Source organism: Danaus plexippus, chromosome 19, assembly GCF_018135715.1.
Source record: "Danaus plexippus chromosome 19, MEX_DaPlex, whole genome shotgun sequence".
NCBI classification, from domain to species: Eukaryota; Metazoa; Arthropoda; class Insecta; order Lepidoptera; family Nymphalidae; genus Danaus; species Danaus plexippus.
In genome coordinates, this window is record NC_083549.1 from 6,746,127 (window position 1) to 6,759,944 (window position 13,818).

Below are 13,818 nucleotides of genomic sequence, written 5' to 3' on the forward strand. Positions count from 1 at the left end.
AACTATAGGGTTAGGTATTCCCAAAACACAAATAAATGAAAGGAGTTACTATGAATGCACTTACTATGGAATTAAAGGAGATAGCACTAGACCAACAAACCACTGATTAACTGTTACAATCAATTAATGTACATAAAAATAAAACTAACAAGTGTTCATATATATAAGTTATCGTCGTGCCAAATGATAATAATTAACAAGATTAAAATTAGTCTTCCTGAAAATCAAGCAAAATACATTACAGGAGACCGAATATTGATAACGCTTATAATTACTACTTAAGTTTAGTTGGCCTAAGTTATATTTTATAATATATCTAGGTACTATGCCGTCCTTGTTTCCCTGATACTGTTGAGTTCATACGTAAGTTGGAAAAATTAGGAATCGAAACTAAAGTAACTCAATTTATTTACTGCCCACGTTTTAAATAAAACTTAGTTAAAATGTAATATTTAATTTATAGGAACCTAACTTACCTAACAAATATCCATAAAAAATTTAATGACCTGGATAGTGTTTTTTTTTTTAATGGGCCCTTTTTATGAAATCTGATAAAGAAAGTTGCACAGCTATCTTGAATGAAATAATATTTCTCCAAAGAGAGTTTCTTTTGAAATCTCGTAAGAATGTTCATTTATACGTAAGCCAAATTGAAGTTATTTATAGCCCTGCGTATTCAATTTCATTAAATTACTCCTCTATCGCACTACAATTCAAATACTACAAATTGTGGATTTCATTAAAGTTTAAAAAAATATATATGTTATTTATATTAATTTAAATATGATTTTTTTCATACATTTAATCAACGGTTAAAACATGAAATTATCTAGACCTTTTTTTTCGTTTAAGAAACGGACACATTCTTTTGACTTGATGATCTTAACTTCACTGTTTTTTTATGAATAAAGTCAAATATGCAGCAAAGTTGCCTAGTATTCCTCGTCTTTCTTTTAATACCTAAAACTCCATGATAATTTTATTATATACCTTTGATTAATAATTTGAGTACTTGTTAACCTTCATTACAGTTTTTTTTTAAGTAATTCCAAGTGACATTGGCAGAATGTAATGTGCAAATGTATGACACGGTTGAAAGCCCGTTGTCATAACAAAGATTAAAGAATAGAATTGATTGAGTTGAGAAGTCGGTATCTCCCTATTTACAGCTTTTAGGAAATGATAAAATAAATGTTTAGAATACAAAGTGTACTTAAGTCACTTAGAATATTAGAATCAATTTTAGTACCGAAAAAATCGGAGTTAAATTTTTTCAAAGTTAACATTATGTCGTCCACTAAATCCATTTTAGATTTGGGATACACATTTAATTCTGGTAAAGTATTTGCAACTAAAGTTAAGTATTACTATATTCAGAAGTTAATCGTATGTCATCATATTTTTAAGAGGGCCAGTTAAGGAAAATAGGAGAAGATGGGCAACCTAGTAATGAATCTTTTGAATTTAATATAAGTAGTGATCATCAAGAGTGCCAGGCCAATTACGAGGTGCTTGGCGCTGCAGTAACTGATCACATATACTATCTCTTAGAGACAGAGTTGAATCTTATAAGACTGCCTGTACCTAAGGGGAGTACAGAAAAAAATGGGACTTTCATCTTTGTCTCCCCTGATTTCGATAAGCAAGATGTCTTATTAGTTCTGATTCACGGATCGGGCGCTGTCCGTGCAGGACAGTGGGCACGTTCGTAAGACAAACAAGTTCACTACAATATTAGCTTTCATTGTATTTTAAAATATAAATATAATTGTTGCTTTTTGTAGGCTTATCATCAATGACTGTTTGGATACCGGCACACAAATACCTTACATAAAAAAGGCACAAGCAAAAGGCTATGGAATTCTGGTGTTAAATTCCAATGACAATTTCAGGGGGGATAATAAAATTTCCCACAGTAGTAGTGCCGAGGAACATGCTAATTATGTTTGGAAGACTTATATAAAACCCACTAAAGCTGCTAGTATATTAATTGTTGCACATAGTTATGGTGGGATTCTTACTGTTTTGCTCGCTGATAAAGAGAAGAAGGAATTTGAGAAACGGGTGAAGGCTATAGCACTCACAGATTCCGTTCATGGTTATTCAGGTGTCAAGATTTCTAAGTATCTCAAACAGGTAAGCTTATTCCATTACATTATAACCTCTTATTGCTCTATTCATTAACAAGATAACATTTAGGTTTCGAAAAATTGGATATCCAGTACTTCCCCTCTGGACACTCCCATGAAAACACCAGATTTTGATATCACAAGAGTTTCAGCAGGTACTATTTAAATATATTTTTTTCTATAACTTCAACTTAAGTCTCTCTAATTATTATATCGATTTCAGGTCATCCGAAACATGAAATGACATCCTGCAAGTGCATAGATTCAGTTTTTAATTTTTTTGATGAAAAATTGAACGAAGCTTGACTTATTTATGCTTGTAGGTTGAAAATTGTGAGAAATGTTCACAAATTACCCATGATTGATTATCCATATTAATATCATATATAATGTTAAATAATATTCCTACCATGTTTACTGCTCTAGATAGAAAGGCACATTCATAAGGTTGTAACAGTTGGATAACAAAAGACTGTAAATAAGTTTATATTTTAATATAAATATAACAAATAAGAAACATTTACTTTTTCTTCCCTTTAGAGTAATGCTTCATCCAATATTTGATATCCTGTTTGTTAGCCCTCACACCCAGGACTGCAGATTTTGAGTTAACATCTTTCATAACAAATGGTGAAAATCCAGCGATGTAGTCGGGGTCTAGAGCATTTGTTTTGCTACGAGCCAATTTTGTGGCAAATGTTTTGTGTATGTGTTGATCCTCTGTTAGTATAGGGTACTGGAAATGTTGCCCACCTCTAGGCGTCGGTAAACTGAACCTCTTACCCCTGGCTGTGAGGGGTTTTCTTCCGTTTATATGTATATGTTGATTGCCGTCATCGTCCACACTTACAGAGACCTTCTTAAGGGTAGCATGGCCACATTTGGGACAGAACACTTTAGTCATAATGCTTGTTGTCTTGAAGCATGTGGTGCAGCGGAATATAAATGTTTTAAGATATTTTATCACTCGACCATCAATAGATGTGACATTCAATCCTATTTGTTTCAGTACATTCTGCATGGCAAAATCTGATGTTATGCATGCAACTTCCACATTTTTATCCTCAAATTCTCCGTCTTCCACTTCTTTCTTCTTCTCTTTAAGGTTCCCCGGTGTTATCCAGTCTCCATCATCACTGTCGGAATCCTCCTCAGTTTCTTGACTATCACTGTATTCTTCGTCAGATACCTTTACAATACAATCATTGACTTCCGATTCATCTCTTAAATCCATATTTTTTATCTGCTCAGCAATCTCCTCTGCTAATTTATTGTCATCGTCACTTTCATCCCCATCTTTCGAAATATCATGTTTATTTTCAGTATTTGTTTCATGTGATTGCTTCCTGTCATCTGTGATGTATTCTTCGACGTCCCCTGAACTATCACTATCACTTTTTTGGTCATTAGTTTCAGATACGTGTTCCTTATCTTCTGTGTTATTGTTAAATGCAGGGAGACCACTGACTTTAACAGTCCTTTGCATAGTAGGTTCTGATTTTAAATGATTCGTACCAAGAAACTCTTTTTCCATTTGGTATGTAAGAGCCATAACTTTTATGTCGGTCGCTGATAGACTGGTATAATCGCCAGTCTTTTTTGAGAATTCCGTAACGAACTTGATGTTTTCAGTAAATACATCTTTTATTTTCAAATCATATGGAAGTACTACGAGCTTTTTACGCTGCCGGTCGTTAGTAATTTCGTCTACTACCTCTTGAACTGTGTATATTTCATTTGCAATATCTTGAAGATTACCAGCACGAATGAAAGCAGTCGTATCAACGACTAAATGTTTTATTTTCTTAGACATTTTTATGAATCTATTATTTACATTAATAAAAAGTTTTTTTTAATCCTTTACTTTATTGAGATAAATCACTGTTAAAAGTAACTTTATTAATCTGAATCCACGTGCAGAGCAGAAGTTACAAATTAAACGTCATATACAACATGACAATTGACATATATTTGTCTTGGTCTTAAAATATTACAAAGTTTAATAAATATTAATTATAAATATTCTTTTATTAAATGTAAATAGCGTAAAAAAATTATTTGTTACTTGAAAATATTTTTTTGATATATCTTTTTTAAGTCCTATAAATTTTAAACTCTAAGAAGTTTTTGTAAGCTACAGCTATACATATATTAGAATTTTATGTTTTATCTATGTTTCTCTCTTATGAGGTTCGGAGTAAACACTAAACAAAAATAGTTATAATTTATAGACTTACATGATTATACTTTATATACGTCTGTTATTTTTATCTAGTAAAATATAAATATGAGTTCTAAAAAGGGTAAGCGTAATTTAAGCAGTAAGCACGCCCCAATAGCGGAATCGGTCAGTATAGCCTTAAAGATACAGCTGGATAAATTTCTAAGTGATGATAATGAAACAGAACTCAAGTTTCCATCGTTCCTATCAGCTCAAGAGCGAAGGTTTATCCATGAAACCGTTGCCAAATTAGGACTCAAGTCTAAATCGCGCGGGAAAGGTAATGAACATGAAATATTGACTGCTATGTCTAATGAGAAATTTTATTTAACAAAAAAGTAAACAGTATTTTGAAATAAAATATTTCATTTTTTTTTTGACAAAAACCTTTTATATATCAACTAGACCATACGGGTGATATTGTATTTTTAAATTTAATATAATCCCAAGTATGAAGAGAATTATTACACAACATTGGAAAATGTTTTAAAATTCAACAACTTATTTCACGTGAACGTAATACAATTTCAGGGGTTAATCGCTACATAACAATATATAAAAGAATTGGCTCAACTATTGTACAAAACGATGCCAAATTGATACTTGACTCGAATATGAGATGTAGTATTACGGAGTTGTTCAATACATTTCCAATCACTAGCAAAGAGAAGGATGATTTAAGCTGTTGCCCTGAAAAAGAAAGAAGTCCTCAATTAGCGCACAAGTCTTTGGGACAGTTAAATAATGGGGTCGCTCAGGTATGTTAAGTTTTAGAGAGAAGTCAAAACAATTTCTCAGTAATTACTATTTATTTACAACTAATATTTCCTTCAGATACCAAACACAACATATAACCCAGAGCTAGTGAAGTTCCGAGAGAAGCTACCGGTGTATGACCAGCGACAGGAACTCCTAAATGCTATCCAAAATAATCAGGTAAATGCTACATTCACACTTTTCTATGATTATATAACTAAATTAATTTTGCTTTTAACCTCGTATTAAATTTAAATGAAAATAAATATCTTATTTGGCTATAAAAATTGCAAATTGTAGCTCATGTAAGGATATTTAGAACTTTCACATGTGCATTTAAAAATAGCCATGTTTTTTTGATTTTGCATAGTTTGTCATTCTACATTTTATTGGATGTTTTAATTGTTAAGTCAAGGTTCTTGATTATTCATCAACATGGTTTCTGAAAACAAATAATTACTTAGTATTTTACCGATATATATATATATATATATATATAACACTTAAGACTACAATATTTAATATAGGTCATAATAGTGGCGGGTGCTACAGGCTGTGGTAAGACTACACAGTTACCACAGTTGATCTTGGACTACTGTCAAGAGAATCATCAACCGGCGAGGATTTATTGCACTCAGCCAAGGAGAATTTCAGCTGTGTCTGTCGCTGAAAGGGTTAGCATTTGCCTATATTATGGTCATTTCCTTGTTGATGAAATCGTTACCCTAGTTTAGTGTTTCACAAATTTTTGACTTCAACTTCGTATTTAAAGAGAGTTTTATATCTGCTTCATAAAATACCTATGTTTACCGGCATCGTGCATCACATGGCCTTATAGTACATACAAGTGTTGTGTTTCCATGCAAACTGATGAAGGGATCAATAGTATGACAGTTTCATCAAAACCCGTTCAGTATATTATAAGTGAGTCAGTCATAAAAATCCGTGCGTTTCACAAACTTAAGCTTCAATATTCAGATTCTCTCTATGATCTCTAGAAGATCTCTAAAAATCTTTTAATGCCATATTTTCTACTGTAAAAATCTTCACACTGGTCCAAGAATGTAATAAATGCTACGACGGCTACATATTTATTAGGTGGCGTTTGAACGAATGGAGAAGATTGGTCAGTCCATTGGCTATCAAATACGCCTGGAGTCCAGAGTGAGCCCACGGACAGTACTCACATATTGCACCAATGGAGTGCTACTGAGAACATTGATGGCGGGAGATACGGCTCTGACAGGTTTATATTATCAATCATTTTCAAAGAAAAATTCTGTATAGTGTAAATTTACCGCAAGTATTGCAAAAAAATTGTGCTCTTCTAAAATGTCACTTATACTTGCACTGACACCGCCATGTGTGACACGACTGTTTAATGTGACAGTGAATACTCATAGTAAGGGCACTGATTTCAACTGCTATTTACATATATAATAATGTTTGTTTTGTATATATTTGTGTCATAATGCAAAAGTATCGGACGAGTGTAATCAATTAGCTGTCACAGTTGTTTAATGTCTGGCAACATTTGCGGGCGTACATGAATGGTGGCAACACCAAACAATTAAAATAATTATATTCCTGCATTATAATAATATATATATACATATATACATGAACAGTGGATTTTTATTTCCATATTTTTTTGGGGAGTTTTGGCTTAGAATTTCTAAGTACAATACCTTATTTTTAACTGACCAAAAGCTATAGATATGAACATAATAAAAAAATAAAACAAAAATGATTCCGGAGACCAGAGTTCTTAGTTATAAACACATTCTTTCATTCAGTTCAAAGATTTTAATTAATTCTTGTCCACTTAAATGAAACTAATATTTTCGGATGCTCGTCTCGTCTGTCCGTGATGACGCCTCATGGCTGCTGCAAAATAACCGAAACGTCGGGAGTGTGTAGCTAAGAATAATTAAATGACGCGTAGTAATCCGAAAATATTAGTTTCATTCAAATGAAAAATCGCGATAATATTATATCATCACTCTTGCCTACTTATTCAAGGTGTCACTCACGTCCTGGTGGACGAAGTTCACGAGCGAGATAAGTTCAGTGACTTCCTTCTGATAGCTCTAAAGGACTCGCTCACGAGGATGAAGGATCTCAAGCTGTTACTCATGTCGGCTACCATGGACACACAAATATTCTCCAGGTCTATATGTAGCATATATAACCTACCTTATATAGATGAACGAAGAAGTTTCCAATATCTCGATTCTGCTCAAACGAAACACGTATAGTGTTATTTTATTGTCGTGAAAAAAAAATTTTTTTTTCATGTACAAATTTGAATTTTTTTTGTAACTTAACAAATTTTGGAATAGATCTGTTTTTTTTTTGTGGTTACGATACAAAAATTGTACGCTGAGTTATCTTTATCTGAATAAAGATATACAATTTTCTCGGCATACATATATAAGTTAAGATTTTGTATCTTTTTACTTCATCCTTTTATCTTTTTAGTATATATAAGTTGTGTTAAAAAAGCATCATTGTTCATATATGAAAACTAAAAAATATTTTTCCCTACAGATATTTCAATGGCTGTCCCGTCATAACAATACCCGGTCGATTGCACGAAGTACAGCGCTTCTACTTGGAAGACATATTAAAAATAACCAAGTATAGTACAAAGAAGATGGTGCAAGTTGAAAGGGAACTGAAGAGCAAACTCCATACAGGACAGAGTTACTGGTCCCAGCTTGAGAGTGAGTTGTTTATTTAAAGCGAAACTTTTTATCCTTCCATCTATCGCATGTCGCATTACATCCTACTGCGGAATTTAGTAACGTTAATGAAGCCCAGCAGAGCAGATATGTCCAATATGGCGTCGCAAAAAAGCTGAAAGTTTTAAATATTTAAAAGTTTTAAATATAAGTGTTCTTTGAATGAGCTTTTACATATTTTCCTTTAGATTGGTTTACTAATTGTTATCTGTTTGTAGATCAGAAATTAAATCAGGAGGAGAAAGAAGTGAAGGATGAGAAGGAGGTGCCAATAGATCCCGTGTTGCAAGCTGATATGGATGAATTCCTTGACGAGTGTTTCAATGAAGGCAGTCTGGTAACATTATAATTATATATATTATACAGAGTACATACATTATACACTAGATTTATATACTAGCTTTTGTTCGTGACTGTACTAGCATGGATTACTAGTCTGTGGCTCAAAAAAAAAATGCAACCACATTTTTTAACTGTGGATGTTATTTAATAAATAAAAAACTGTTTAGTATATTTTTAGAAAATTATAGAAAACAATATCAGTGTTAGCAGTCTCTGTTTTTTCTGTGACAAATTATCTTAAAATTTAAATCAAATATTCGAGGCTACAAGAACTAGTACGGATGAGATTTATTTAACCGTATGCTTTGATATGTCAAAAATATTATATCAAACACTACACCATGTATACTGTGATTCATTTGTGTGTGTGTGTTTTTGTCAGGACTCGTTCAGTCAGGTTTTATACATGGTGATGTCTGAGGGGGTTCCCGCGTCGTTGCCGCACTCTCGCTGTGGAAGGACGGCCCTGGTTGCCGCCGCCACCCACGGCCTGTCGCATGTCGCGTTACAGCTGCTCAGGATAGGTGAGGCACGCACAAACATACATACACACAAGTACACGCACACATACACACATAGTTACAAATATATACATATAAACACATATTTGCACGTGACTACACAATAGCATTTGCACTACATTTAAAGTAATGACACAATAACAATGAGTTGTTGAACTTGAGTTTAAAAATTTTAAATATATCAGACTTAAACCCTGGTTAAGATTGAAGTCTAAAATGTTTTACACAGCCATGTTATGTGAGTGATATTATTTATTCTGTAATGAATCAACTTACCTCTACTGAATACTAGACAAACTAACAGTAAGGGATATAGAAAACTATGAAATCATAGAAAACTATGAAAAATAAGTATAGTATGTTTATTACTACAGGTGCTGATCCAACAGCAAAAGATAAGAGTGGCAAAACACCGTACGACCACGCCGTAGAGAACGGCCACCACGAGTGTGCCAAGATACTGTCGACGTTCAATCACGACGATGAGAACAAGAACAATCAAGAAGAAGACGACCCAGAAGATAACTTCCTGCTGGACGTCTACTACCACGCCTTCTCAGAGGAACTGATAGACCACGATCTCATGTTGGCGTTGGTGAAACATATACACCTGACCATGGCGAAGGGCAGCATCCTGATCTTCCTCCCGGGATACGACGATATAGTCACTCTCAGAGACCTCATACAAGGCTGCTCGGAGATGAACACCATGAAGTTTCAAATATTCACATTACACAGCAACATGCAAACTTTGGACCAGAAGAAGGTTTTCAATCCGCTGCCGAGCGCGAGGAAGATTATAATATCGACCAACATAGCGGAGACCTCTATAACCATTGACGACGTGGTCTACGTCATAGACTCGTGCAAAGTGAAGGAAAAGTATTACGAGTCCGATGGGGGGGTTTGCTCGTTGCAATGCGTGTGGACTTCCAGAGCGTGTTGCCAGCAACGGGCCGGCCGCGCGGGCAGGACTAAACCGGGCCTCTGCTACCACATGTGTTCCAAACGACGCTTCAAAACACTACCTCTGAACTCGATACCGGAAATACTAAGAGTTCCCCTCCAAGAGTTATGTCTCCACACAAAATTGTTGGCGCCTGGCAACACTCCGATAGCGGATTTCCTATCGAAGGCCCTCGAACCTCCGTCGTTTTTGGCTGTTCGCAACGCTGTGACGTTGCTCAAGACCATCGGCGCGCTCACTCCGATGGAAGATTTGACGGAGATCGGCCAACACCTGTTGGATCTAACCGTGGAACCCAAACTGGGGAAAATGTTGCTGTACGCTTGCGTCATGAAATGCCTGGATCCCATATTGACGATCGTATGCAGTTTGGCCAACAAGGAACCGTTCCAGATCTCGCTCAACCCCGAGAACAGAAAGAAAGGCAGTTCGGCGAGGAAGGAGTTCGCAGCTGACAGTTACTCAGATCACATGGCGTTACTGCGGGCCTTCCAAGCGTGGCAGATGGCGCGAGCTAACGGCGCGGAAAAAGCTTTCTGTTCGAGAAATTTAATATGCGGCGCGACCATGGAGATGATCGTAGGCTACAGGTCACAGCTGTTGGCGCAACTCCGAGCTCTGGGTCTCGTCAAGGCTCGAGGCTCGGGCGATATAAAAGACGTGAATTTGAACTCGGAGAAGTGGCACGTTGTTAAAGCGGTTCTGGTGAGCGGACTCTATCCTTCCATAGCGAGGGTCGACAGAGACACGTCAACACTGAGGACGTCCAAGGAAGTGAAGGTGGCGTTCCATCCGAGCTCGACGCTACATCGCGGCGGGGGAGTGTCGGGGTCGCAGAAGTCGGTCCAGAGCCTACCGACCGACTGGGTGGTGTTCGAGGAGATATCTAGAGTTGGAAGGTTTTGCTTCATTCGCTGCAACACCCTCGTCACGCCGTTGACTGTCGCGCTGTTCGGGGGGCCGTTGAGAGTTTCGACCGCAGCGCTGTCACAGAGGGCGAATCCACCAGGGCTGTCCAGTGACTCGGACAGCGAGGTCGAAGAGAGCAATTCCTCTCCAGACACGGCCATCCTGACGCTGGACGACTGGATGGCGTTCACAGCGGACGCGTCGGACGCGATCAGCGTGTACTACCTGCGGCAGAAGCTGTGCGCTCTAGTCATACGCAGGATGTCCAACCCGGCGAAGCCCATGACACCGCTGGACGAACAGATACTCAACGCCGTGGTGCACGTGCTGGGAGCGGAGGAGAAAAACATAGGACTCAATCAGCCGACCGGCATCGGACAGAGACCGAAACCGCTCACGTTGGATTCACCGAACTGGCGGATGAGGGTCGACGAGGAACAGTACCGGCACGAGAACAAGTACCACCCGCAGTACAGCCACGCGGAGCTCGCGAATAACTTCTACCAGAATAACTACGCGTACAGGAACGGCCAGAGGAGCGGGTGGAGGGAACCGGCCCAGGGCTTCTCGCCGCAGTACGGAGGACCGAAGAGTCCGATGTCACCGGCGAAAGCTATGGGAAGCATGGAAAAATACGTCGACAGTGAAGCAAACACGCGCTACTTCGTGGTGCGAGCCGACGAAGTGCATTCCGTAGAAGCGCTGCAAGCGAGCGCCGGCGGGTTGTTCAACCAGAACACTGCCAAGAAACTCGTGAAGATTAAACAGGTCGGCCCCAAGTTCATACATAGTGTTATACAGAATGACAATTGACTTAGTATAACGTAGCTAGAAACTTAGAACCTTTAACCTATTTTCCTAGGAGGGTAGCCGCGTGGTTGTTTTCTTCTCATGTTCGGGTGCTTCCAAGTTCATCGGCGCTGCCACCATCACGGACGGCAGTGGAGCGACTACAGCCAGTGGTACCAACAACAACACGCCCACGCTGGAGTGGCTGTCCACACAACACGTGCCGTATCACATGGTTCGGTGAGGAACATACAGGAAAAATACATGTACATAATAGTAGCATTGTTAAGGAGAGCGCTCTGCACGAAATATATACGAGATGCTATTACTGGACTTCATTAACGTTAAGGCGGAACTGGGATTGATTATTGTTCTTCGTTTGTACGAGTTTAAATAACGTTAAACCGTATATTAATATATATAAATCACGAAAATCATTATTTCTATTGAAATGTTCAAAATGTTATGAAAGTATTTCCAAAAGCCTTAAATGTAGATTTAGCTTGGAATATTCATTGCAACTTAAATGTTATGTTCAGTCACATCGGCAACTCTCTGACGGGCGGCGGGCGTGTGTCGTCCTCCCGGGACGGGACGGAGCTGTGCGGGCCGGCGGGGCGGGCCCTGCTCGCCGCCCTCACTGCACGACGGCGGCACGGGTACGGACACCACGCACACCCGCGACCCATACAGAAACACGCCGCCGACGGCTAGCTCGGGGGAGGACTGTACACACACACACACGTGCATACTGTACATAGATGATCCACACACACACCACGCACAGTAGAACGTCCAGTAACGCAACACACAGATGCATACTATACATAAATAATCCACACACTCATAGAAAAACACACACACACACATTTATATTAGAAAATTCAGTAACACAACACACATGCACACTATACATGAGATCTACACACACATACAGTACTGGGATTTTAACTATCACATACTGAAGTAATTGAGTGAAGTAACTGAGTGAAGATTTATATAAAGAAAAAAAATACTTGAATTCGTATGTTATACTTTGTTGCAAATTCAAATAAGGAATTTTTGTGGGTTCTATTTTCAATATGTCCTCGTTATGTTTAAGTAGGCACAGACATAAGAGCACAGATTATAAAGTAATAATTGAAATTGGGACAGAACTCCTATCTGTATCTGTTGCGGTTGCAATATTTACTTAAATATTATAAGGATATAAAAATGTCTACGGAAAAAATTATTTTGTTCTCAAGACAAAAAAAAATTATTTAATTATTTAAACCTTTAAAACTGAACAAACGAGTAGAGTCATTCTGGAAAACTAAAGGGAATTTTATTTTCAAGACTAATAACTAACAATATTTAGTCACTTGATATTTTTTTTAAATTAATGCTTGAAATACTCAAAGCTGAAATCTGATATGACTTTTCAAACTAAGATGTGTCCATGAATGTTACTGGGAAATTTAACTTCTGGTAACATATAAGTTTGGAGCCCCGCTAGATGTAAGCCGACCAATTTTTTCACTTAGCTTTATAGTTGTTGTCGTTTAGGCAAGATTTATTCAATAGTAAATTTTGTTGAATAGTGTCCGTTGCAGGTGTGTTATATTTTAACATCGGAGTGTTCATAAGAAAAATATTTATAGACGGATTTAATTAAAAAAATATATTTAAAAAAAACAGCAATAATAATAACATGTGGGAAATTTTACTGTTTGTATCTGTTTTCATTTGTAAGGAACAAATGATTTTTAAGAAAAAAATTTATGTATGTAAGTTTGTTTTATATATTTATTAAAGTTAATATATATATATATATATATGTATATATATTATTGTTTTAAAATAGTCCTTGATTGGAACTTACTAAGTACTGACTATACTATTTCCATAGATCATAGAACTTGCGTAATGACTGCGATATGATCTGTGGACTCAAAGGAGTATTCGCCGTACTTAAATAAAGAGTATAAAAAAAAATTGTTTAAAATAAAACGGAAATATAATATTGAGATTGTTTTATAAGTTGAGTTGACGAATGCATTTAAAAAGGTTGCTATTTAAAATACTAGTTATATAGGGACTCATTTACACCGAGACTTTTTTTTTGTTTTTAAAATATAGATAGACAATTAAATATTGAATTATTTCTCGGTGTGAATGGGACTCGTTTTTAATTTATTCTTTCGCTGTAGTCGCATATGTTGTAGAAAATTTTGAATTTGTATTGTGATGTTTAAATCGAATGACTAAAAGTTGCAGTTCGTGCTTTAAGTACAGTTGAGTTTGCAGTAGTACTGAGTTACACTCTTGTTTTACAAAATGGCCGCTCTCAGAGCCGCTCACGGATTTTTTTTTCTAATAGCTGTGAATTCATAAAATAGTGTTATTTGTTTAAAGCGCGGATGAAGAAATAAACAGTTGCATTATATTTTTGTTGTTT

At 36.7% G+C, this 13,818-nt stretch overlaps 3 protein-coding genes and 1 long non-coding RNA gene across 4 annotated transcripts; 2 read left to right on the top strand and 2 right to left on the bottom strand.

The window, feature by feature from the left end:
• Positions 1 to 1,089: 1,089 nt before the first annotated feature.
• Positions 1,090 to 2,646, top strand: LOC116767996 (FAM172 family protein homolog CG10038). Its single transcript, XM_032658602.2, has 5 exons — positions 1,090 to 1,336; positions 1,408 to 1,708; positions 1,785 to 2,136; positions 2,200 to 2,284; positions 2,353 to 2,646. Exons 1-5 carry the CDS (start codon positions 1,192 to 1,194, stop codon positions 2,433 to 2,435), a joined length of 966 nt encoding a protein of 321 aa, XP_032514493.2. The 5' UTR covers positions 1,090 to 1,191; the 3' UTR covers positions 2,436 to 2,646.
• Positions 2,609 to 4,059, bottom strand: LOC116767995 (RNA-binding protein NOB1). Its single transcript, XM_032658601.2, has one exon. The coding sequence runs from the start codon at positions 3,940 to 3,942 to the stop codon at positions 2,650 to 2,652; it is 1,293 nt and encodes a 430-aa protein (XP_032514492.2). The 5' UTR covers positions 3,943 to 4,059; the 3' UTR covers positions 2,609 to 2,649.
• A 261-nt stretch (positions 4,060 to 4,320) lies between these two features.
• On the top strand, positions 4,321 to 13,806 carry LOC116768252 (3'-5' RNA helicase YTHDC2-like). The gene is made up of 12 exons (XM_061523486.1): positions 4,321 to 4,630; positions 4,882 to 5,108; positions 5,185 to 5,286; positions 5,634 to 5,780; positions 6,205 to 6,352; positions 7,129 to 7,276; positions 7,657 to 7,832; positions 8,069 to 8,187; positions 8,575 to 8,716; positions 9,088 to 11,357; positions 11,452 to 11,618; positions 11,918 to 13,806. The coding sequence occupies exons 1-12, from the start codon at positions 4,417 to 4,419 to the stop codon at positions 12,090 to 12,092; spliced, it is 4,035 nt and encodes a 1,344-aa protein (XP_061379470.1). The 5' UTR covers positions 4,321 to 4,416; the 3' UTR covers positions 12,093 to 13,806.
• On the bottom strand, positions 4,933 to 7,521 carry LOC133319368 (uncharacterized). Its single transcript, XR_009753004.1, has 2 exons — positions 7,303 to 7,521; positions 4,933 to 5,040 (listed from the first exon to the last, which is right to left on the bottom strand). It is a non-coding gene; the product is annotated as an uncharacterized LOC133319368 (long non-coding RNA).
• Positions 13,807 to 13,818: the final 12 nt, after the last annotated feature.